The 26,338-nt window shown below is 34.4% G+C and overlaps 3 protein-coding genes across 3 annotated transcripts in view; 2 read left to right on the forward strand and 1 right to left on the reverse strand.

Annotated features, from left to right (window-relative positions):
- PGAP1 (GPI inositol-deacylase) overlaps window positions 1-26,338 on the forward strand; it is a 116,517-nt gene that overhangs the window by 71,665 nt on the left and 18,514 nt on the right. The window lies entirely within an intron of this gene.
- The window catches only part of LOC149618417 (uncharacterized), a 28,430-nt gene continuing 2,171 nt past the window's right edge, over window positions 80-26,338 (reverse strand). The window contains exons 2-10 of the mRNA XM_089854930.1: window positions 19,564-19,618; window positions 6,596-6,805; window positions 6,442-6,532; window positions 5,601-5,769; window positions 5,319-5,443; window positions 4,106-4,235; window positions 3,258-3,443; window positions 3,069-3,194; window positions 80-3,011 (exon numbers count right to left, since the gene is read on the reverse strand). Coding sequence (XP_089711056.1) covers window positions 717-3,011; window positions 3,069-3,194; window positions 3,258-3,443; window positions 4,106-4,235; window positions 5,319-5,443; window positions 5,601-5,769; window positions 6,442-6,532; window positions 6,596-6,805; window positions 19,564-19,618 — 3,387 coding nt within the window. The 3' untranslated portion in view covers window positions 80-716. The remainder of the gene's footprint in view (window positions 3,012-3,068; window positions 3,195-3,257; window positions 3,444-4,105; window positions 4,236-5,318; window positions 5,444-5,600; window positions 5,770-6,441; window positions 6,533-6,595; window positions 6,806-19,563; window positions 19,619-26,338) is intronic.
- On the forward strand, window positions 9,254-11,958 carry LOC149618418 (uncharacterized). The gene has a single exon (XM_089854981.1). The coding sequence runs from the start codon at window positions 9,980-9,982 to the stop codon at window positions 11,012-11,014; it is 1,035 nt and encodes a 344-aa protein (XP_089711107.1). The 5' UTR covers window positions 9,254-9,979; the 3' UTR covers window positions 11,015-11,958.

Here is a 26,338-nt window from a genome sequence, read left to right on the forward strand (position 1 = left end):
CAATACACTCCAATCTAAGAATGTTAATGAGCCTTTAATGATCTTTATTATAAGATCCATGCCAGAATGACACAAAATATTCAGCACATTTCTTTTTTATTGTTTTCGTACATGAGATTTTTAATATCAAAAATAGAAAATTAAGATGTAAAAAAAAAAAAAAATCAAAAGTACGGATTGTTTTGGGATTGCCGTCATTCTTCTAGTAGTTGGCGAAATCAAAAACATATCTGACATACAATAACATTAACATACAATTAAACAAAACTGGATTGATTATCAACTCTTGGGACGTCGAACACTGTCTTGAAACGTTGGGGGTATTTCAAAATGTGCGTTTTTGAAATGGAGGGGGGAAGTACTAGAAGGGGTGAAAGGGTAAAACGACGACATCTTGAGATTTTTAAATAATTAACAACTTGATAAAGGGGGCGAGGGGTAATTAAAATTGTCTGTAAAGTGGATTGATTATTTTTGGCAGTATCCTTAATCGCGTTCAACACTTGAGACAACAATTAAATGCCTTTGTTAGGTGAAATTGCGAACCCAAAAGTCTATCAAAGTCAAAACTATGCTCGGTGGAAATATTTTCATGGGGGCCGCCATTTGAAATCGTGACGTCGTACTAGAGGCTAGTTTCCTATTGGACGGCTGTTGAAAATTTGGGTATTTCTTCCGCTCGCGCATAGTAATGTCTTTAACGCTGTTATTGGTTATTACAATCGGACCTCGCACTTGATTTTGTCACCCCTCATACACCTTCCAACATCTTCCAAGAAAATATGGTCTGCCGGACAATGATGGTCTCTAACGATTAACTCCTCCTTACTTCTGGTTGGTGCGCAGACCACAAACTGACCACATTGCTTTGGATGAACGAAAACTCCCCTTCTCTGGCATTCCAACTCTCCAGATGAGCTGATGGTAACGGAGGGTCCCTTGTATTCGGGCTTCACCCTGGTTCTTGGTGGAGGGGGTGGCGGTGGGGCAGTTGGCGCTTGCGTAACTGGTTTCCTTGTTGTGCCAGTTCGTCGTCTGTTACTTTGTTGTCTCTTAGGGGCCCGTGTTGTTGTCGTTCGTGGGCGAGCCGTCGTGGTCTGAGGCGGTTCGGTATGGTCGTAATCAAGATCGTAGTCGTACAAATCAGTTTGAGGTTGAAGAGTGGTAGTTACAACCCTTCTGTAATTTTGTCGGAGAGTTGTTTGTGGTCTGGAGGTTGTTGGGTTGTAGTACATGGTTGTATCGTAAGATGTTGGTTGCAAAGTAGTAGTTGTTCTGAATCGGTTTATTTCGGTGTTAACTTGGGTCCTGGGTGATTCATCGAGGACCGAAGCTCTTGGTAGACTGTCGTAACCATTTTGAACCGGGCGTCTACGGATTACTCTGCTTCCATCGGGTAATTGACTAACGCTTTCAACTACGTCATCTCCGGTTAAGGGACGTATTGAACCAGCCTTTACCCTTACTCTAGCGCGTCGTCGACCATTGGCATCGGTAGAAGTGACACGTCTTGCGCCATTATTTTGAACGCGGATTGGTACGCGGTAAACTCCAGCATTATCGTCTCTCGGTGTGTCCGGGACATTGGGTTCTATCGAAGTGGGGTAGGTGACCTCCCTTGGTGGTGCAAGGGTAATTGCGGTTGTTGGGAAGGCTGCTCTTGCCGGTGTTTGGTAGGAAAATATATCATCTACCGGGAATGATGGTACCTCAGATGACGGTGGAACGGTAAGGTCTTGATCTTGCAACGTCCTACCGGGTGTTTGGTAAACGAATTGGAAACCTGGGGCTTCAGTAGCAACAGCTTGTGGTGGTCGTGGTGGTGGAGCGGACCTGTTAGGTTCTACGTAATTAAAGATGGCCGGCGCTGATTGGGGTGTATCCGGTATTTCGGGAACCTCGGTTGTTGTTGCCGGTGAACTGAATTGTGGGCGACGTTGGAATTGTACTCCTCTGGTAGAAGGGGCTGACGCTGGTGTGAAATCATCAACTTCTTCAGCCGTTGCTGGTTTATATGGTTCCGGAGTAAACGGTGGTCTGTAACGCGCGGTACGCGAGGCTTTTGTGGTAGCTGGAGCTTGAGTAGTTGTCGTAGTAGTAGTAGTTGTTGTTGTAGTTTTTGGTCTGCGTCGGCTCGAACGTCTTGTCGGTGGTAACGTTGGAGGGCCTGTTGGTGCTTCTGTCGCATTCTTGGCTAATAGAGCTTGCACACCTTCAACGCCACCCAATTCTTTAAGCAATCTAAGTACCTCAGAGATATCGCTATTTTCATCCTTGTTTTTCAACTTCCTAACCGCCTTCGCAATCTCTGGTTCAATTTCCGGTTCCTCCGTAGTCGTTTTAGGTTTCTTGGTGGTACGAGTAGTCGGTCGAACGACTTTGTTCTTTGGTTTTTTAATATCAATTCCTCCAGCGCCGGGTGGCAGTTTGCAAACAACATTCTCGGGGTAATCGCAAGCTTCGGATCTCGAGTTGAAGAATAATCCAGATGGACACGTGAAAGCGTGAGGTACCACACCTAAATTAGCTGGTCCACTGTCCAAACACCAGAAGTACTTCTTGCAATCTTTAGGGTTATTAAAGAAACCTTCATCCGTACATTCGAATGCTGGACCTGGGTCAGGGGTTGGTGGTGGTTCAGGGGTGGTGAATGATGGTGTGACGGCAGTGGCTGGTTTCTTGTTGCGTCTTGTGTTGGAGGAGGTACGGCGCGAGCTGCCAAATCGTGCGGGTTTCTTTGTGGTGGTAGTTGTGGGTGCTTGGGTTGTGGTTTCTTCTTCGTCTTCGTAATCCTCTTCTTCAGAGCTGCTTTCGGCTGAGCTTACGTCATCCTTAATGGCACGCGCTAGTGTACGATGGTTCGAGTTTCCATCAATGGCGTTGGCCAAGAGAGAAGCGCGAATGGTGTTGATCAAGGGACTTTGTTCTTCGCCGCAATTACCGCGGAAATCGTCGTTGTCTAATGTCCAAACCATGGCACCTCCTAAGCCTTTGTCCAAAATGTAGCGAACCTAAGATTATGTATGGTTAAAGTTTGGTTACGTATGATGTTGAATTTAAGGTCCTACTTTTTCGATTATAGCATCCTCGTCATCATACCCAACCCATTGGTTATCTCCATAAGCGTAGGGTCCAGATAATTTAGGGTAAGGTCGTTCAACGGTCCAGCCGTCGTCTTTAATTTTCTGGCAGATCTGTTACAGTAAAGAAAAGTTAGTACTTTCTGGTTTGTGGAACTACTTAGTAAGGGTTCAAACCTCGTAGTAAGCCAAATATCCCTTTTCCCTCGTAGCCACTCCAGGTTCGCCTGGTCCGTCAGTTGGTGATTCAAGATCATTGTCCTTGGCGTCTTGTAGCGTGTATGAACGACCGTATGTTGGAATTCCAACAATGATTTTGTGTTTCGGGGCTCCATTTTGAATATAGTAATCGATAGTCCATGCCTAATTGAAACATAATATAATATTTTTCATTTGTTAATATTGCAACTGCTATGGTTGTATTTCCGGTACAGTTTCCCCTACCCTTATTTAAGAGCTACGATATAACTATTGAATTTAGCTTGTCAAGAGTTTTTCTACAACATATTACAAGATATGGTTTAAATGCTTTCGCAAACTGTTCACAAAGCTTCACACTTTGTGACCTACCCGATAGACTTATCGAAAGTACCAAGTGGTGTAAGTACTTATTTGAAATCCAATGTCTCTGGTTCTCTTATCATAACATGGTCAAAAGCTTTTCTACAAGTATTGTTTAAATGCATTCTGAAGTTCTTCACAAAGGTTCACACTTTGTGACATAGTCGATGGAATTATCAAAAGCACCATGTGGTTTAAATACTTATTGAAAGCTCAATGTCGCTCGTTCTCTTATCATAACATGGTCAAGAGCTTTCTACAAGATATGGTTTAATTTCATTCTGAAGTTCTACACAAAGGTTCACACTTTGTGACCTGCCCCGTAGACTTATCGAAAGAACCATAATGGTGTAACTACTTATTTGAAAGCTCTTAACAATACAAATTCAACGATTCTTGCAAGCTTTAACTTATCATAAAGCCTGTTCAATTTTAACTATTCGCTGTTTTATCACTTTACTTACGATATTCAACTTCTTTCTCTCGTCCCAATCCACTAAATCATCTCGTGCACGCAACGGTGCGTGATGATGTGTTTCGGATTCATAAGCCGTGTGATAATCATACGTCAAGACGTTCATGAAATCGACCGACCTTGAAAAAAAGCCCCATAAAAATCACAAGATTAAGAAAACTCATTTCCTTCATCGGACCATCCATAAATAATTGAAGAGAGAGTTATGGAGAAATTGGAACACTTCTGTTCTAGACAATAGAGCCGAACCTATTTTGAGGGGAACCATATGCACCTTTCGCTAGAACGCGTGCGTGACAACAACCCATTTTAAATTTTTGAATAGCAGATCTTGTTTTTTATATCTATTGTATATTTTTTTCTGTGTTCTTTTGTGTTTTGGTTTTTATCACGTCTGGAAGAAGTTTGGCAGGAAGGTACCGCGTATGGATGGAATTTAGGTGGCACGAATTTGAATATTGGGTTATTTACCTGGTACTTTCAAACCCTAATTTACGTCATTTGCGTCTCGTGAAAGTGTGCATCGTCTAGATTTCGTTTGGCCATAACACACTTTTTTAAATCAAAAAATTTCAGGTGGCTTCTAACTAGCTAGTAAAAATAAGTGTCCATTGTTTTTTACGTTTCGTGTTTTGGGGTACTTTGTGATTCTAAAGTGGACCAGAACAATGTAATTTGCTATTGCTACCCGAGCATATTCTATGAGCTTGGAGGAATGCCATAATTTCATTTTCTTTTAAATAGTGATCACTTTTAAATTGATTTTTATCCAGTGACCTTGATATATCAGGAAAATTCAGATCCTAACTTCATTTTTTAAGTCCTAGCTTTAAACAGTGAGTTCTGAATGACCTTGATAGAATCATAACGATCCCTCGCGCCTGCATACCGTGGAATATTTTTGTATCGACAACCACACCCGAAACTGCGTCGTCTGCTAAATAGCTAACTTAAGATACGATTGCTAACCCTTGTCATGAGCATCGAGAATAACAACCTAGCTGTAAACAGTGCAGAATAACCTTGATATACTAGAATCCTAACGATCCCTTGCGCCTGCATACCATGGAATATTTTAGCATCAACAAATCTCACCCGAAACCTTGTCAGCTGCTAAATAGCTAACTTAAGATAGGATTGCTAAGCCTTGCCATTTGCATCGAGAATAACAAAAAAAATAATGCTCATTTAAGAAGCCTCACTTTGCAATAGATGGCACGTCAAATCCTCCATCAATGTATTCCTTGCCAGCAGGTACAGCGACGGAAAGTAGCAACCTATCTTTTCCATTTGGAACACGTTCCGCTTCGAATGCATCCCTCAGTTCCTAAAAAACCCATCAAGAGTAAAAAAGAAGAAATAATTAAGTACCTTAAGCCTCGGTTTACTCTCGTGTTAAAGACCTAACAGGCTTACGTATACCAATTAAGGAAACAAGGTTAAGAACATTTTAAGAAAAAAAAGAAAGAAACACTAGAACTCACTTTCATAAGTTGGGCGTATCCCACTTTGTCGTCTTCAGAGGCGCCGTCCCTAAAACCAGGGTACTCCCAATCCAAGTCTAACCCATCGAAATTGTGCTGCCGCAAGAAACGTACTGCACTACGCACAAAACGCTGTCTTGAAGAGTACGACGACACTAATTTTGAAAACCTACGATATGGGTGGAGAAAAATTGTTAGAAATGTTATAAGTAATAAACAATAGACATAGGTTTGTCTTTTCTTCAATGGAGTGTTGTGTAGGTTTTGCTTCATTCAGTATAGGGGAGTGTTTTCTTAAAGATGTTTCAAATCTTTTAAGGGTTGTATGATTGATTTTAATGTCTTTTCCATATTTAGGGTTAACGTCTTAGTTAGATTCGTTAATTGCTTTGGTTTTTACTTAAGTTGGAATATGAGGTGTTGTTTGCGACTTATGGGGATTTTATAAGTGGCTTATGGTACTGTGCTGTTGATTGTTTATGACGTGCTGTTTGATGACCACTTGGTCGCAACGTAAGGATCATGTTTTATGAGATTAACTATGTGCCTGGACAAATGAGGCGGGGTTTAATAACAACGTCAAGCAGTGATGACGTTCTTTCAGCTGTATTTCCTAGTTTTCAGTACACGAACGTGTAATTATGCCTGACTGTATGTCCTAGCTAATCCCACTATGGTCAACCGATTGAGCCCTGAATATGCCTGAATCCAATTGCAAGTAGAGCTTTTATGAACTATTATTTCCCGATGTTCACATCTTTTCACGCGTTGTACCATTTCTTCTACCATAATATGTTGTATGATATTCTAATCCCACTTGTCTGGTTATTATTTAACTCACCTCTTTGAGCCTTCGTTCCAACCGCCAATAGCAATCAGTGTTTTCAACTTAGGGTTGTAGGACTTGAGTCCGACGAACTTCTTAAAGTTGCCTAAAATTATTAAGATGGTTAACACTTTCTTAAGTACTTGTACGCGCGTAATGGCTCGCCTACCTTGCTCAATATCGTTGTAGGCGTCGAAAGGCTTCAGGTCAAAGTCTTTGGACATTCCCGCGAAGGCGTAGATGATGTGAGTACACAGATAAGGGTTAATGTTTTGTGGCGTGAATTTGTTCAAACCGGGCCTGTAAACCGCCCAATTCGAGTAATAGCAGACCAGCTTCAAGTCATCGTTGGAAATTTCTTTCTTGGCTTGTATGACTTCTGCATGTGGAAAAGAATAATGTTAATACTTAATTTAAGACTGATACTGCCTGCACGTTTTCATAATGTTTAAGAGGCAATTTGCAACTTTATATGCCTTCAAATACTTTGCTAGTATAGACCATCGTGTTTGTCTCGTTTATACCTTTAAAATGAGTACTTACAATATATAAATTGCTTAATGTCACATTTTGTGAATATACTTTGCGACCTTTTCTTATCATAGTTTAAACGAAATGTGACATTTATGAATATGGCATATTTATTTCTATGAGATCTTTTTTAACTCATCATAACACACTCCGTTAAAACTCCAAAACTTGCAAGTAGATAGTGTAATAAACAGTTGTGACATTTGTGAAATTATTGTGTGACCATCTTATATCCAACTGACATAAAACCTAAAACACTTTAAATTCAAGAGCCAATGATCTTACTTTAACAGCCTTACAAAACGTGCAAGTTGATAAAGTTAAAAGCGATTGTGGCATTTGTGAACCTATTGTGTGACCATCTTAGATCCAACTGATATAAAACCTAAAACACTTAAACTTAGTCAACGACACTTTAAATTCAAAAGCCAATGATCTTTAACAACCTTACAGCCTCAATTACAAAGTTGGGGTAAAAAAAGTGTGAAAATGTATTAATTAGGTGTCAAATGATGCACGAAACAATTAATAATCAAGCGTATCTACCCCGTTTAAAATTAAAAAGGGGGTTGTTTAAAATATCTTTTTATAATTTCAAAGGTGCACGGAATCAAACCCAACAACGCCAACTCGTTTTGATTTACTGTCAGTTTCGACCGGATAACATTAAATACTAGCCTAAGTCGGTCAGTGTACAGCCTGAATTTTAAGATAGGTATAGAGAATTTAGTGCCCTACAAACTCAATATCAGGGAAAAGAAAATGTAAAATACATCTTTAAAGGTGACTGTCTGAGGAGGCCGAGCATGACCACATACTCGGATTTAAAATAAATTAATTACACTGTAGAGGGATTTACATATTTGTGTTCCAAAAAGGACCAAGTACATGATGAGTGGGATGGATGGTTCTAAGGGAAATCAACTGAATTTTGAGTGAATCGATGAAATGTTAAATGTAACTTCTATGAGCAGCCCTTAGATTTTGATTGAGCCACCACAAGGAATGGCACCCCCTAACCCACAAGTTATCACGAACATTTATTGAAGTGTTTATAACCCCTCAATTCAGTAAGTAAACCTTATTATTGACCTGACCCTTTCTGGGTGTCAGGCTGAGTACTTTTAAAAGTATCTGATTAATAACGTTAAGTTTTAAGTTGCTCGCAATGCATGATGGGTCCCCCTACCATATTATTTCTTAAATAATTATCGTGCTTCGTCAGTAGTGATTTTTCTCACGTCAAAACGTAAATCTTCTTCTTTTTAAAATTAGAAAAAAAAATTAACGCATTCTTTTTTTTACCGACTTTTACCTCCAATGGAGATAAAAACTTGTCTCGGGTTATTCCAGTTTTTATAATTAATTAGTTTGTTGGGAAAAAAATATCCCTTTTGGTTTTTATTTCTTTTTTACTTGAAACTGAGAGTTTTGGGAAATGTAAGACATTTTAAAGTGAAAATCACCACCAACAAAAGCAAATAGAAATTAACAGAAAGTAAGGCAGTATGGAGATAAAAGTTACATGCCCAGGTGTAATTATGAAGTGGACTATGTTTTTCCCTAAAAAGTCAGGGATTTAATGTTTTTCCTTAAAAAGTCAGGGATTTAATGTTTTTCCTTAAAAAGTCAGGGATTTAATGCTTTTCCCTAAAAAGTCAGGGATTTAATGTTTTTCCCTAAAAATTCAGGGATGTTAATGTTTTTCCCTAAAAAGTTAGACATAAGGTGTAATTATGGTCAGGGATAAGCTGGTTTCAAAAGTCAGGGATTTTCAATATAAAAAAATTTCGTCCGAACCCTAGCTGTATGCATCAGAAACAGGCTATATAATGACGGGTTAGATTAAGCAAATTTAATCTCCAGCACCGCGTTATTATTTGACCTTCTCTTATGATAAAACACCACATTTGAACGACAGGTATTTTGGAATGATGGCATCAGATATCTTTGTGGGGTGACCTTGTTTTTTCATGCCGTAAAAAAGGGGTAGGTTACATACCGGTTCGATTAAAGAGACTCATCATAGTACATGAGGTATCACTGTAAACACCTTTAACATAGCCCTTACTATTCTTCTTTATAATAACCTAACGGTGCCGAAGAAACTGGTTTAAATGTTTTTTAAAAAAACACGAGGGTTTCGTTTCGTCTTAGATTGAAGATTTAATAACTGTTTTTCATCTTAAATGTAATTGGCCTTGAAATTAAGTTGTTAACGTTTGGAATATTGCCATCCCATGTTGTTAAGAATTTATTTTAAAAGCTTAAATTTAAATACTTTATTTTGGTTTTATAAAATACCATCGCACAAATCTTAATTGAAAATGTAGTTAAGTTTGTTTTATTTCAATCAGAAGGGGATAATTGAAGAAGTGTGACACTCTGTATCCTCTTAATATTCTTTAGTTATGTAACATGAATGATTCTTCCCAGGCGAGGGACCCCCTTTTTGTTAGCTCTCCTGCTCATCAAACTTAAGACGTTAAGGGATGTTACAATTGCCCCGCTTTGTGGTAGCTACACCTCTCTCCTTAAGAGAAGTATTATATACTTCTGCTTCAATTTAATGTGCTTCAATAGTCATTCAGTCGCTAGAATGACGACAAAAACTCCACAGGAATAACGTTTTCGTAGACCTTAAACCCTTTAACCAGTACAATACAATGACGTATAGTTCATGACGTGATATCCGGCCTCCAAGCGTAACTGACGTCAAGGAAGGCGTTTGAATTTTTCCTTGACTTAGACACTCCTGTAGTTCACAAGGCCAATCATTAAGCACTTGAATTGTCCCCTCAAAATAACAGTCCTCTGCACATCATTATCTAAACAAAATGCTCTTCAAAATTGAGTAAACGTACAGCAACATCTTATCAGTACAGTTTTTGGTTTTGTTTGGTTGGTAGGTTCAAAGAATTCAAGTAATCTTTAAAAACCTCCAAAATACTCGATAGAGCTAAATATTATATAAACAGTCGATAATCGATACACCGAAATAGAATCACTTAAAAATCTCAAGATGCAGTCGATTCGCAAAACCTCTCTTCAAATGTTACCATTAAGAAGTAACATCAATAACAACAACTCAAATTCACGTTCAGTACCATTCGATTGGGGCATGTACAAATGCCAAGCCCATTCCTGCAATCTTCACGACGCCGCCCAAGAAGGTTTTGAGAAGCAAGTACTATCCTTACTTAAAAACGGAACCGACATCAATATGGTCAACTCCGTCAAAAGGACGCCGTTACATTTGGCAGCTTGTGGTGGACACTTGAAGATAACCGTTACCTTGGTCGAAAAAGGAGCTGATGTCAACGCGACCGATGTCAAATCTTGCACGCCGTTACACTTGGCTTGTAGTCAGGGACGTAAGGACATCGCCATGTACTTGATTTCAAAAGGTGCCGGTATTGATGTCTGCGAAGAGAATGGTTGTACACCCTTACATCTTGCGTCCAGTCAAGGACATAAGGATTTAGTATTAAGCCTTATTGAAAAAGGATCCAGAATCGAGACAGTTGACAATAAAGGAAGGACACCCTTATACTTGGCTTGCGTTGGAGGACACGAAGAAACTGTCTTCGCCTTTATTGATAAGGGAGCTGATGTCAATGTCAGAAGCTACTACCATAGGACACCGTTACACGCCGCTGCCTTAAGTAACGAAAAAGATGTCGTCAGGATACTTCTGGCTCATGGTGCTGATGTTAAAGTCACCGATCGTTACGGTATGAGTGCCCTGGATATTGCCATGGAGAAAGGATTTACCAGTATCGTTGAGATCCTGCAGAGAGTGGAAGATATGCACAAGGTTGATTGTGTCCAAGAGAAGTTGGAGAAAGAAATCGAAGGTTTGCGATGTAAGCTGGATATATTGGAAGCCAGACTGGCGTTACTTGAAATTAATAAGACTGTTGTGGGTGATTTGAAGGGTGAGAACAATAACGAACTGTCTTTGAAGCGAGTATTGGAGTGTATTGAAGTCTTAGGTGACAAAATTGAAAGAATTTCCGCTGATAGCGAACAAATTGAGAACATTCATGTATGTTAAACTAATAAGGACCCATATAAGTTTTGGAAAATATTCGTTCAAAGATAAAATCATATGTTCATAAGTAGAGATGTGAGTCGGTAATTTACCGTCCGTAAATTACCGATTTATATCTTACCGTAATTTTAGAATGGTAATTTACCGGTAAATTACAAAATTACCGCGGTAATAAGCCTGTTAAAACATAAAATACCATAAATTACGGTAATTTTTGTAATTTCAAAATTTTAATCGGTAATTTTTCGGTAATTTACCAGGTAAATTACCATTTTAAAAATTACGGTAATTTCACATCTCTATAATCATAAGGTATCTTCCATAAGTCTGTCACTGGTTACAAACTGGAGCTTGTCATGAAGTGACGTAGGTCATACATTCTCTTTTATTCACCAAAAATCTCTGAAGTTAATTTCATGTGCTATGAGTAAATAAATCAAGATGATATCGTAGTTTAAATTTTAATTTAATCCAAGTTAATTAAAATTTGTTAATAATGGAAAATAATTGTCAATAAAACCATTTTGAAACCTTTAATTAGACTAGGTAATTTAATCCTACGCTGAACAACGGTATCTGATGATCCAAGGTTTTATTGGAAGTGAAACCTTGTCACGCTCCAAATCGCAATTATAATTAAATTAACCTTTCCTATGAAGTCAATAGATAATAATTTCTCCTTTTCCGGTTTCATTTCATTTCCATTCTATTGTTTAAAATTGTTTTTTTATTTCTTTGATGACACTAAGAGTTTTTGGTTCCCACGGATTAGAGCTTAGATAGTGTCCTTCGCACTCACTTATCTCCCCCCTAATCTTGATTGCGTCGTACTTGGAGTTGAAAATAAGAGAGATTATTTGATTGTGTATTAAAAGTAATTCTGTAAAAAGGTGTGATGTTACGTTTGATTGTTTAAAATTATTGAACAATAAATAATTAGTGAATGATTTAGTTGATTGCTTAAATTGAAAGAAACTTTCTTTAAATTAAAAATAATAGTGTTGGGAAATTTAAAATTAAAATATGGTCACAACTTTACGACTTTAATAGTAATATCATAAGTTTATAAGATATGTTCCGTGATAAGTTTGTTTGTCACTGGTAACTTATAAACTGGAGCTTGTAATTTTGAAGTGATTGAAGTAGGGAGGTCATAGATTCAGGTTAAAGCGACATACGCAGGCTGGTGAGTGAGGCGCTGCTGTCAAATTTGGGTAACTTAGTAAGTTCAGACTAAATAGGACCTAGATGGAACTTGGTCCTAGCTGCAAAATTAATTAACCACCACCACCGAGTGTAGTTAGGACTTCAATTGACTCGCTTAATTGTCGTTCTCCTTCTCGAACTAGTTATCTCGAGTAATGTAAGTCTCTCAGTAGCATTACGAACTTGCATAGTTTTGTCATACTCATGGAATATCTGATGAACTTGACTAGTCTATAGGTGTTCTCGCCTTGATACGTTTAGTAAAATGGATACACTATGATTCCTAGTAGCTCTATGCGTTCCTGATAAAACCTAATGAATACAATTTGAATATTGCAACTACCTCTATTAAATAATTCCTACTCACCACAATTTTCCTAATAAAGACAAGAAATTAATTTTAAGGCGTAAACCCAAAACCCACTGACACAAACTTTTAGCACCTGTAGAGTCTTAAAACTCTCATAATTATTACACTTAAATTGATAAATTCGTATTCTAACCCATTAATTTGTCAACCTTCACTTGATAGTAGGTATTAAACCCGGGGTATTTGCTACGAATTCGTGATGGGTGTGTTCCGAATTTTAACATTGTCATGCGAAGGAAGTGAAGTGATCTATGGCAATGGTATTCCACCCAACTTACCTACCAAGGTCTAGGTGGATAGGGTTTCATAAAAACGCCTGTTGATTGACAGTGAAGTTTAACTAAGGGATGATATGGTTAAATTATTTCTGTTTAAGGACGAGTGATTTTAGCGATTTTTATATGAATTTAAAGGTAATTTTTTTGAAGGTCTTTGTTCGGCCATGAAGATTCAACTTGATTGGGTTTAATTTATTTGGATGTTTCAATTCAGACGAACTTCCTATTTCCTGAAATTTGAGGTGGGAAGTTGTTTTTATATTTGAAATAAATTTCGTGAAGGGTTTAAAGTTTTTCTTTGAAATGTGTCACTATTAGTAAATATTAGCTGTAACAATTTTAATAAATTAATTGATAATGTCCACTACAAAGGAGGGTTAACTGCGCATGCGCTCCATTCAGGGGGGTTGCAATGCAGTAATTTGTTATTAGAGTATCACCTGCATCATTCATGTTTGAAATTGAATTTTAATTACCAGGGATAGATTTAATTTTAGAAGTAGGAATGGAGAACAGAGTAATATCTGGGCGCGCGTTCGTCAAAATCCCGGCTGGACCCCCTTCCACGGGATGAAGGGGGGTATGAAAGAAGAGACGGAGGGTCATAGCGACAGAGGTAAAAAGGAATTACGTCATTTTTTTTCGCCATCTCCGTCAGCAAGCAACGTCATCAAAACGTAGTTTAAAACTGAGTCAATAAGATAATTTAAACTTTTCGTTACATTACGTGTTGAAGGGAGGGGCCCAATCTATACTGGGTGGTCTATGAGTCGGAATAACTGAAGTAAATACTAACAGTTAGACTCCATTCCTACTTCTAAAATTAAATCTATCCCTGTAATTACTGAATCGACACAGAATACTACTAGCTTTTCAGTACGTCTGTTGTTGTAGATAGATAGCGACCTTGCAATTGCACACGTCACAAACTGACTGGCAACACTTGTCTTCTCACTATGAAGCAGACGACACTGCTTTTGAAAAGCGTCTATAGGCAAAAAATCACATGACAAAACTTACGAGAGCATTAACCGTTAAAGAAGGAAACAGTATAGTTGAGTTCGAAGAGTCCAAAACCAATGTAGGAAGTAAATAAATAAAATAAATAAAATCATTAATTCCGCTTTTAAATAATAGAGTCGTAGTAGCTAGCACTCCATGTTAATTTCTCATGGAACGTAATGTAGCTAAAGGCAGTCAGGTGCCATTAATCTGTTAAACAAGGAATGTAATTGTTATCTGCATGGCACCCTCCTAGCGTTAAGGGGGTGTTTAAACACAAAGCGCCTACAGCAAATATATTTACAAATTTCACGTCACGCTAGAGTAACTGCGTCAGGAGGCCGGAAGTATTTGTATGCCTAAATAACGCAATGCAAACTCAACTCAACCTTTCAAATGAAAGGCCTTAAGATACATTGATGAAAACATAGAATTTTACCACCTTACTCGTTTATAATAAATATGCCTTGGGATAATTATTATAATAACATATTTTAGTGTAATGATTCCCAAGGCATTAATTCCACAAGTTTTTTTGGTATTTGTTTGAAGTTGGTTTAAGAATATTATTGATTTTATGGTGAATAATAACAGCTTTCCTTTGGAGGAGGAGCTAAGATAATTACACCGCCATATTGGTGGGTTTATTGCCCATAAGGAAAGATCAAACCCACCCAATATGGCTGCCAAAACCGTGGTAGGACTTAGGAGGGTTTTGCGTTCTACGCAGCCAACTGAAATGTCTCTATAGTTTCATTCATAAGCTTATAAGATATGTTCCTTCCATATAAGTTTGTTAATCTCTGGTAACTTAGAAACTGGAGCTTGTAATTTTGAAGTGATTGAAGTAGGGAGGTCATAGATTCAGGGTAAAGCGGCATACGCCTGGTGAGTGGGGCGCTGCTGTCAAATTTGGGTAACTTAGTAAGTTCAGACTAAATAGGACCTAGATGGAACTTGGTCCTAGCTGCAAAATTAATTAACCACCAGCACCGAGTGTAGATTGGACTTCAATTGACTCGCTTAATTCCGTCGTTCTCCTTCTCGAACTAATTATCTCGAGAACTGTAAGTCTCTCAGTAGCATTTTTACGAACTTGTATAGGTAGTGCCATTCATACTTATGGAACAGAACTTATCACTTATAAACTTATGTTTCAACGCTTTGACAGATACCAACATATTCTTCGCCTTATAATCTAGTGACCTTGTTAAACAAAGGAAAACACTAGAAACTCTAATTTTACCCGCATTTTATGGCCGTATATTCGAAGCTAGGAATGCATACAGCTAATAAGAATAATGGTGTACCCATTTTACCATATTTCTATGCTAAATTCCCAATTCGGTTGCCTTTAAAATATTTTCGTTTATGTCCGCCCTGTATTCTTCTCTGGTTCATTGGTTTTTAACAAATGAGTTTGGTGTTGTGTTTTCTTGAAGGCGGTAATGTATTATAATGAGCTCATTTGCGGTTGGGAATCTAGATTAATCATTACTATAGCGGGGAAAAGGGGTAGCCATTGTTTACTTTGACCGCGCGAAGGGCATTCTGGGAAGTTTGTAAATATCTGGGCTAAAATATCTTCTAAATACCTTAGTAGGTATGCACCAATTTTTTTTAATTTTCTTGGTATTTTTACAATGGGTGGGTACTAATAGCAGATATAAAGGGTTTGTAATTGTTTTGTTCTACGTGAGATCGTAATGACTGCTGATTCATTGTTTTTGGGGTTTTTTTTCTTTATCTATGGGTTTTTGAAAGAAGAATTTAAATTATGTTATTATACCTTCATTTTAGATTAAGGTTTTATGCAAATACAATATAGGCGTGGTTTGATTGTTTCTATGTTGATTTTTGGCTTCTCTTAGATCTAATTTTCAAATAATGATATAAATTGAGCTAGAATAGAGCTTGGATTAGGCTTAGTAAATTGAGCTACAACAGAAGTTAATCTAGGCTTAGTAAATTGAGCTAGAACAAGAGTTAATCTAGGCTTAGTAAATTGAGCTAGAACAGAAGTTATTCTAGGCTTAGTAAATTGAGCTGGAACAGAACTTAATCTAAGCTTAGTAAATTGAGCTAGAGCAGAAGTTAATCTAGGCTTAGTAAATTGAGCTAGAACAGATGTTAATCTAGGCTTAGTAAATTGAGCTAGAACAGATGTTAATATAGGCTTAGTATATTTAATAATAATAATCTAAGCTTGTCTAGGCTTAGTAAATGTAGCTAGAACAGAAGTTAATCTATTCTTAGTAAATTGAGCTAAAACAGAAGTTAATCTAGGCTTAGTAAATTTAGCTAGAACAGAAGTTAATCTAGGCTTAGTAAATTGAGCTACAACAGATGTTAATCTAGGCTAAGTAAATTGAACTACAACAGAAGTTAATCTAGGCTTAGTAAGATAAGCTTTAACAGAAGGTAATCTAGGCTTTGAAATTGAAACGGGATGAATTCAACAGTTTACGAAGTATTTATGACGCAATTGTTCTAGATATAATTATGAGCTAACCCAGAATAGAACCCAATTAATTTTGAACATTTTAGTTGTCATACCTTGGCCTAAAACTGTAGCGTATATTCGAAACTCCTTCAAGTATGTCATACTCTATAAATGTATTATAATAACGGTTTTTTTGCTATGACATCAATGCCCATTAGTAAATCATCACTCTCTCCAATAAACTCTTAAGTTGCAACTACACCTCTTAAGGGCGTAGCCCCATTTGAACAAAAAAATCATAGTTTTAAAACTATAGACATAAATATGGTAAAAAAAACCAAATCCTGGGTACACGATTTGATTTTCCTATTTTTCTAATATTTCTGCCCAGGGTGATAATATAACCCACGATTTTTACGCCTAGCCCATAAAATTTAACATTTATTTTTTATATTAATTACTAACTACCCCAGGGCTACAAAATGTCCATAAACCAATCAAGCCTACATTTATTAAACTAGGCCTAAATTATTAACCAATTAATTGAATATTTCAAGGCGTTAATATCGCGTGGTTTGAATCACTTCCATATTGAGTTAAATATTAACATCTAATATCGATATAATCATTAATTGGAAACAATTTTTCAATCCATTTGCATCATGGGTGTAGGAACGTATTTATTGAAATATTTGGGGGTCCCCATTGAGTTAATGTCTTTATTCTTTTAATATAGTAATTATTTTTCATTATTTTGAAGTAATAAATACTTGAGAGATCAAGGAGGTTCGTATTTGGGTGGTAGTGATTTTTTTTTTATAAATTTTTCCAATCCATTTGCATCAGGAAACATATTTGTTGAAAATGTTTGGGGTCCAGCTTGGAATGTTCCTAATGTCTTAGTACTTAAAGTTAAGTAATTATTTTTAATTATTATTACTAATTACGTCATAAATATTGGTTGGAGCAAGGAGGTTCGTAGTTAGTCCTAGTGATAGTGATGTCTTTTAAATCCATTTCCATCTGGAAACATATTTGCTCTAAATGTTTGGGGTTTGGTTTGAAATGAACCTAATGTCTTAATGCTTCTAATTTAGTAATTAATTATTATTATAATTATAATTAGCAAATATTTATTGGAGCAAGGTTCGAAGAAATTATGAAAGCTCTAATTTATTATTATTGGATTGGGTGGTATTGATTTTTGTTTTTAAATCAGGCCAAGGTTTTTTTTTAATATAATATATTTTAAGTCACAAATTCACTTAGGGAAAATGAAGCTCTAGGAATGACACGCTTGATTGGTTTATTATAATAGTTTCAATTTTTAGCGTTATTATGTCGTTTGAAAAGATAGCAAGTGCTTTCATAGAAATTGTAGGAGATATTAAGATAATAGATTTTATTGGTCTCTTTGATTTAAGGCTAGCACATCTGGCTCTCAGGAATTCCGGATGAGGTGTATAATTATTTAATATTCAAGGTTGTTTAATTGTTTTTAGTGTAATTTATGCTAACTGCCAAATTTAATGGGAAATTCGGTTTAAATGTAGAAATTTCGATTGGGGTTTATTGTTTTATTAATTTCCAAATTAATATTTTTTTATTAATTTTTAAATTAATATTTTTATTCTTTTCCAAATTAATATTTTTTATTCTTTTCCAAATTAATATATTTTTAATTCTTTTCGAAATTAATATATTTTTAATTCTTTTCCTAATTAATATTTTTTATTATTTTAAAAACTGATATAGGGTAATTAATTAAGAGATTAACATTGAGTAGTTAATTTAAAATATTATTGAGTAATTAATTAAAAAATATTATTGAGCAATTAATTAAAAAATATTATTGAATAATTAATTAAGAAGTTAATATTGAGTAATTTATTAAAAGATTAATATATTTTTATTAATTTAAAAATTAACATATTTTTATTAATTTAAAAATTAGTATAATTTTATAAATTTAAAAATTAATATATTTTTATTAATTTGAGAATTAATATTTCATAATTAATTTCAAAATTAATATTTCAATACCAATTTCCAAATTAATACTTTTCAATTAATTTAATAGATATAATATTTAATCTAACTGACGTTATTAATCAATAAATATTGACAGAAAATAAAAACCAAATTGATAAAACATAAAAAACCCACAGAAGAAAAAGGTATTTTGAAACCAAATCAGGTCAAAGCGTGACATAAAAAGAAAGAAAAAATTAAAAGTAGGCCTAATAATAAAATAATAATTTTTTCCTGAAAGTTTTCCGCCGGAACTAACTGTTACCGCAAATCATAAAATGGATGAGACAGTTTAAAAAAAACCGTGACGTCTTTCTTAGTAATTTCCTCCCAACTTTCAACCCCTTAAGCTATCTTTAAACTCTCACGAGAACACAAACCAAAGAAAGTGAATTAAAAACTCGTGTAATAATAGGTTGTGCTCTTTGGAACTTAGGATGTAAGTGAAATTGCCCATGGTCTTTTGCGAATTGAAAAAAAAAAACCAAAAATTATAATCATTAATTTTGTTGTTTTATAGCCGATGGGCAGTAATAGAATATACTTGACGTAATAGAATATTCTTTAATAGAGATTAAGTTTAAATTAGGGTATATAAGGGGCAAAACGTGCAGACTGTGATAATAATAAGAAATAGTTTTACATATTAATAGACCTTTTTCAAGTGGGGGGGGGGCATCATGCAGTGTCGTCTGCTTCATGTTAGGGTTAAGGTTTTACCAAGAAGCGATATCTAGTTTATTAGGGAGAAGGTGTGAATTCGCCCCACATTTATAATCTAGCTTTATCTCCAGTGCAAAAGACGTAGGTCCCGAGTTAATCCCCGCCGCCTCTAAATTACAACCAGCCAGCATCTCATTGGTAATTGAAAACTCCGGGGCCTCTTTTTACGTCCCTTGTATTTTGAAAGGGGGACTGCAGGACTATGGCTGGCGCGAATACTTAGGCATCTTATAACTTCTCCCTTGTAAACTAGATATCACTTCTTGGTTGACCATTTATAAGGCAGTATTTAGACATCAAAGACTCAGAGGGCTTCAACGTTCGTAGTCCCGCACCAAATTTGGATGGTCCGTATTGTTAATTGAAGCCATATCTTAATTCAAAAGTCTTTGTTGTCAACAAGGTGTTCAAATACCAAACCTCTATTTTACACCCCGATTTTTTAAAAAGGGTCTATTGTTTATTTATTTATTTATTTATTTATTTATTTGGTACTTACGTGTTGTTGCTACCACCAGAATTAGGAGACTGGCAAATGAGATGAAACCTGCCATCTGAAAAAGATTGAAACGTTTATGTTTATTTAATTTTGTGGTTTAATCATAAATTTTTAGTTAACTTATAGATAGAGATCATAGAGTCGTGTTAATTTACCCAAATCGTCTAGGCGTTGATTATTACTGAGTCATTTTAACAATAAATTATCTCTGCCATATTTTTCCATTTAAATTTGTTAATAAACTAATTATATTTTAATTAAGGTTTAATGTATGGGGCGTTATAATTCTATAGAAGAGAAGATGACCTTTATGGTCAATCCAGTTTGATTTAAAAGTACTGTACACATGAAGTTTAATTTCTTTTTATATTTTATTGGAGACACTAGACTAGCCTAGCTAAGGGGTTGTCCTTTTGCATTTTTCCCAATAAAACCTTGAATCAGGTTTTTTTACATTACAGTACATACCGTTTTCCGTTATTCATGATGTATGTATGTATGAATAATCGTTATAACCGGTTAATGAAAATAAGTAGGAACAGACTAAGACTTTAGTTCCTCGTTTCAAAAAATGGCTTTAAAAGATCGTGAATCTCTCCTTTTGAAGATTCTATTCTATTTTTTGTAGTTAATTGATACCTACATCAGTAGTTGTAGTTGTAACGCTAACCCTATTGGCAATGGTTGTTAAAGACCCGTTATGATTTTTTGTTGTTAAGTTTTTATTTAACACCATTTTGATTCCTAAATTACTGCTTGGTCTCGTAGAAATATTATAATAATCATAAGGTATATTACATAAGTATGACGACACTTCCTATTCAAGTTCGTAATGCTACTGAGAGACTTACAACAGCTCGAGATAACTAGTTCGAGAAGGAGAACGACAATTAAGTGAGTCAATTGAAGTCCTAAGTACACTCGGTGGTGGTTAATTAATTTTGCAGGACCAAGTTCCATCTAGGTCCTATTTAGCCTGAACTTACTAAGCCCAAATTTGACAGCAGCGCCTCACTCACCAGGCGTATGTCGCTTTACCCTGAATCTATGACCTATACTTCAATCACTTCAAAATTACAAGCTCCAGTTTCTAAGTTACCAGAATTTACAAACTTATGGATGGTACATATATTATAAACTTATGATATAATCAAAAGTACACAGATTAAAAACCAAAAGTGTACTTCCTTCGCAGTTCCCAGTCTTTATGCTGTAGACGCCATGGAACGTAAATTATAAACTTATGCCTGTACTTAATCTCAGCTGATTATATACGAGTTCAAAGGTCAAAACCCTCCTTAAAACAAACATGTCAAATGTTTATTGACCCCCTCTATATTAAGAACAAAATTTCCTCTCTTTTTTTAATAAAACATTGAAACCTTCCCATATAAATAAACTTGAAAAAAAAAATTCAACCTCAAATTCTCAAAAAGTTCTTGAAAGTCGTGATCCCGCACATATATAGTGATAATATAATTCTACGAAACATTGCACTATAGATGCTCAATTTGTAAAAATTTAAAACTTAACTTTGTGTAGAAAGAGCTACTACTAACAGTAACCTATTTTTATAACATTGATAAAATTCTTTTGGGGGTAATTTTAAGCCTTGGTTAGACTTGGTCTTTTTGGTAATTTTTTATATACACTTAATAAGATTAAACAACGATATAACTTGCTAGTCTAGTTTTCCCCGTTAAAAATTATAGGACCTGTTTTTTGGCTTTTTGTGTCTCGTTCCGTTACAAGAAATTCTTTGCCCAAAATAGAAATTTTTTTGTAGTGTCGATTATCTATCTCTTTTAACTAGTTGTGTAAGAAGTTGATTCGGTGGTGCTGGGGGTAGTGGAGCTTTCTTTTCTAGTCATTTCATTTCAAAGCTACTATTTTACTATCCGGATCTATTATGTTTTATTTCTGGGGTTTTTAATTGTTATACGTTTGACGGAAATATTTCATTTAATATTTTGACTGGGAGAAAATGATTTGCTCTATTGAATTTCTAATTTTAGAAAGAGTTTAGTGGAGTTATATCGCTGAAATTGTTTGAGAGATTTTGATGAACTTTAGGGATGGTTTTAGAAATGTCCATGAATTTTAGGGATGGTTTTAGAAATGTCCATGATTTTTAGGGATGATTTTAAGAATACCTAGAACTTTTAGGGATAACTGAAAAATTTTAGGGATGACTTTAAAATACCAAGGAATTTAGGAATGGAAATGCCTTGGAATTTTAGGGATGCTTTTATAAATGCCTAGGAATTTTAGGGATAGCTTTAAAAATACCGAGGAATTTTAGGGATGATTTTAAAAATGCCTTGGAATTTTAGGGATGGCTTTAAAAATGTCTTGGAATTTTAGGGATGACTAGAAAAATGTTCATGTCTTTTAGGGATGACTAGAAAAATGTTCATGTCTTTTAGGGATGATCTGAAAAATGTCTATGTATTTTAGGAATGACTCGAAAAATGTCCATGAATTTTAGGGATGGCTCGAAAAATATTCATAAATTTTAGGGATGATTTTAAAAATATCTAGGCATTTTAGGGATATTCGTGACTTTTAGGGATAATTTGAAAAATGTTCTCGAATTTTATAAATGTTTTTAAACTTTTCTCTATCTTGAGGGAATGATTTGAAAAGAGTAAATTTAAATTGTGATTAGATAAGTTTTAAAAGCTTTTAAATAATTAATGATACGCTGTTTGAACTCATTCATTTGAATTATGAAATTATTTTTTTCTAGTTAACAATTAAAATAAATTTTATGAAAGAAATATTTTTTTTTTATAAATTATGTAAAATTTCATAGTTCCGGTTGAAGAATTTAAGCAAAACAGCAAAATTAAACTTTTTAATCCATTCGTCTAATCCTCAAAAGACATGACACCAATTTACTTCTAACACAAAACCCTTCAATTAAAAGATATTCGCGAAGAAAAAAATGTATACCAGTTTAATTTCTCAATTTCTCATCAAAATCTAGTCGTCAGTCTTTTTGATTGAAAAATTTTAGAAAGAATTTTTTGCAAATTGTAGAAAACTAGCTTTGAATATTCCAAGCGTATCGGTGTCCAAAATTAATTGCTGATAACACACTTATACACATTTCTTTATTTCACTTTTGAAGGAAACGCTTAAGTTCCAACTCCATGATTTTATAACATTTGTGAGAGTTATGTAATTGAAAATCTTGCAGTAGCAGTTTTAACTACCATAAGAATATTATCGATCAGTTTCGTCTAGTATTTGGAAAATTATCGATCAATTTCGTCTAGTATTCGGAAAATTATAGATCAATTTCGCCGTATTGAGAAAATTATATGTCAATTTCATCAATTTTTCAGAAAATTATCGATCAGTTTCGTCGATTTTCAGAAAATTATCGTTTAATTTCATCATTTTCGGATAATTATCGATCAATTTCGTCGATTATTCATAACATTATCGATCAATTTTTTCGAGTATTCAGAAAATTATCGATAAATTTGGTCGATTATTCAGAAAATTATCGATCAGTTTCGACGATTATTCAGATAAAATTATCGATCATTATCGTCAAATAATTCTGAAAATAATCGATCATTATCTTCGATTATTCCGATAATTATTGATCAATTTGGTCGATTATTCAGAAAATTATCGATCAGTTTCGACGATTATTCAGATAAAATTATCGATCATTATCGTCAAATAATTCTGAAAATAATCGATCATTATCTTCGATTATTCCGATAATTATTGATCAATTTCGGCGATTATTCAGAAAATTATCGATCAATTTCGAAACTCACGTTCGATTAACATATTCTAGCAATAACTCGAAAAGAAAACACCCCCTAATTACTAATTTTAATATCGTCCGTCTGTCTGGACCAGTTTTTGGTTTGAAAGAAAAGAAAAGAAAGTGAACCATTTATCGAAGCCTCCCAATAAAATATGAAACGATAATTTAAATCCAACGTCGTTCGTAAATATATAATATACCCAACTTGTTTCCCTTTAAACAAGTGTGTTCCACACTGGTTTATTCCACTTATTTTAATAATTTTAGCCGGTTACGCCTTGCTAGTAACCTTAATTTTTAAAACCACCGCTCGTTTCGCCTTGTAAACTTTGATTTTCACTTACGTAAGCTAAAAATATTTCAAATATTCAAAAATGTTTAATTTTTTTTTCAACTCGAGTTTATACTTCAACCAAAGGTAGCACCCTGCTTATTAAATCATTCACCGTGGTTGAATTTCACAGTGAAATTTACTGTCAAATAATTTGACCTTATATCAGTTGGGTTCTATTGTCGCGCCCAGATTCAATTTCATTTTTTTTTTTTAAATAATAAATAGTTACTTTTGTAAAAAAAATTTAAGGGAAATTTAAATTGATGTTTTACTTTGAAATTTATGTACAGGTACAGGTTTTTTTTAGAGGTGTGGTCCAGGGTGAGGTGAGGTGATTCTGACTTGAAAGCCTTGAATGGTGACTGATTCTCAGTCTCTATAGATATAGTTTAATTATTTATTTATTTTTTTTCGTTTTAAATTAAGGCCAAATTAATTTTAATTGGGTTTTTTATTTTTAAATTTGAATTCGCGTGCTGTATTTGAGATTTTGCATTTTTATAGCATCATTATTAATTTTAATGTTAGTCTCAATAGAAAAATTAATTATTGATAAGTTGAACTATTAATTTTAAATTTAGGCAATCAAAATTCTTCACCGTTTAAAAACTTAAATTAAGTTGACTTAGTTGCTCTTTTCATGGCAATTATTTAAAATGTGGGTTGCTGTATTTGGGGTTTAAAATTGGCATTAATTTTAATATTTAATATAAAGTTAAATATTGATAAGTTTAATTATGAATTTATAACTTTAATAAAAATTAATTTGAATAATTTAGCCAATCAAAATCCTTTGCCGTTTTAAAACTGCAGTTTTATTTTTGCATTTTGATAAATGCGACTTAATTGCTGTTTTCATTGCAATTATTTAAAATAGACTTGCTATTTTAATAGAGAAATTAATAAATTTTTCATAAATTTGCATCTAAATTTAATTTTAAACTATTCTAACTTTCAAACCAATCAAAATCCTTCACCATTTTTTTTTTAAACTAAACCTTTCTTTACAACATTTTTTAAAACATTGCTGACTATTTTAATATTGCAATTAATACTAAATAAATATGCATCTAAATTTAAACTATAAATATTAAAACTATGGGAAAGTTTCTAGGTAAATATAGAAAATATCAAAATTGAGAAACAATTGTTAATTCGAACCACGTTTACACGAAACTTAAATTGTTTTAGCAAAAATTTACATACCAAATTAATGAATGCAATTTAAAACATTACACGCACAAAAACACGCAAATTTAAAAGATTATCCTGGATAGTAAATGAAGCTTGAAGTAGCGTACCTAACATTTGTTTTCTAAATATTCTAATTAAATAAAATAATGTAGCTTAAAATAAACTTAATTTAAAACTAATAATAATAATAAATACCCCGATGTTTTCAAAATACTTTCCCTTATAATAAATATAAACTTCCCCAATAATTTTCAATTTCAAAAGCATCTAAATTTGATTTAAAAAAAATTATAGTTAAAAGAATTTTCGTCGTTCAGGTGTATTTGAAATACAAACCGGTAAAGTAACCGTTAAAATGAGCTTTTTAGATTTTTCGAGTTTGAGCGGAAGTTTATTACTAGAAGTAAAGGTTCTCTGGGAAGCCGGCGTAATTATAACAGAGTTGCTACATGTCAGGAAAACCCTGGAAAAGTCATGGAATTTCAAAATGGGCCCAAATACTTCAGGGATAATTCGGGGAAATTCAAAATGGGCCCAAAAAGTTCAGGGAAAAGTCATGTAATTTCAAAATGAGCCCAAAAGGTCAGGGAAAAGTTATGGAATTTCGAAAATGGGCCCAAAACATTCAAGGAAACGTCAGGGAATTTCAAAAATGAGCTCTGAAACGTCAGGGAAAATTTATGGATTTTCAAAATGGGCCCAAAACGTTCATTCAAGGAAACGTCAGGGAATTTCAAAATGGGCCCAAAACGTTCATTCAAGGAAACGTCAGGGAATTTCAAAATAGGCCCGAGAAATTCAGGGAAAATTCATGTATTTTCAAAATGGACGCGAAAAGTCAGGGAATTTTAAGAATTTCATCGAATAGCTAGTTATATTTAGAACAATGACAATTGGGCCTAAAACATCAGGGAAAATATCAGGGAAAAAGGTCAGAAAAAGTCCAGGGAATTTGAATCTGAAACACCAGTCTCCACCATTAACTTTTGAATTGGATCTCTTTTAAATTAAGTATTTAAAACTAAAAAAAAAATCTTAAGCTAGTCTAAAATAAGTACTAAACTTTCAAACAAGATAATCACAAAGCGTGAACCGATATATTTGCATATTAAAGCTCTACAAATATTTTTTCTTTCAAGAAAGCAAATCAAATAGAACGAAACCTCTTAATCCAAAGTAGGGTTCACGGTTAATGATTAATTTCGATGAAAATAAACGTGCAGATTGATTTAAGGTGTTGAAAGTTAAAAAAAACCGAAGAATAAATAGCGTGTCGGCACGAAGATTTTGAATGTGATTGTTAATTTGTAATGCCTATAACCTGCATAGTGGTTTATACGGCTTAACTTTTGTTTAAATTGTTTTTCTGAGTCAATGGAGCGATTCGAACTTAATCCACACCCCCAATTTAATTTAACGAGGGATTTGTTTAATTTTTGACAAAGAGTTTGCTTGTC

Source organism: Phalangium opilio, unplaced genomic scaffold (assembly GCF_054372755.1).
Source record: "Phalangium opilio isolate 3A_F unplaced genomic scaffold, DU_Popi_V2 ptg000209l_1, whole genome shotgun sequence".
In the NCBI taxonomy this organism is placed as follows: domain Eukaryota; kingdom Metazoa; phylum Arthropoda; class Arachnida; order Opiliones; family Phalangiidae; genus Phalangium; species Phalangium opilio.

Bases quoted from the DNA above. Each gene is read 5' to 3' on its own strand.
- LOC149618418 (XM_089854981.1), top strand. From the start codon at position 9,980: ATGCAGTCGATTCGCAAAACCTCTCTTCAAATGTTACCATTAAGAAGT.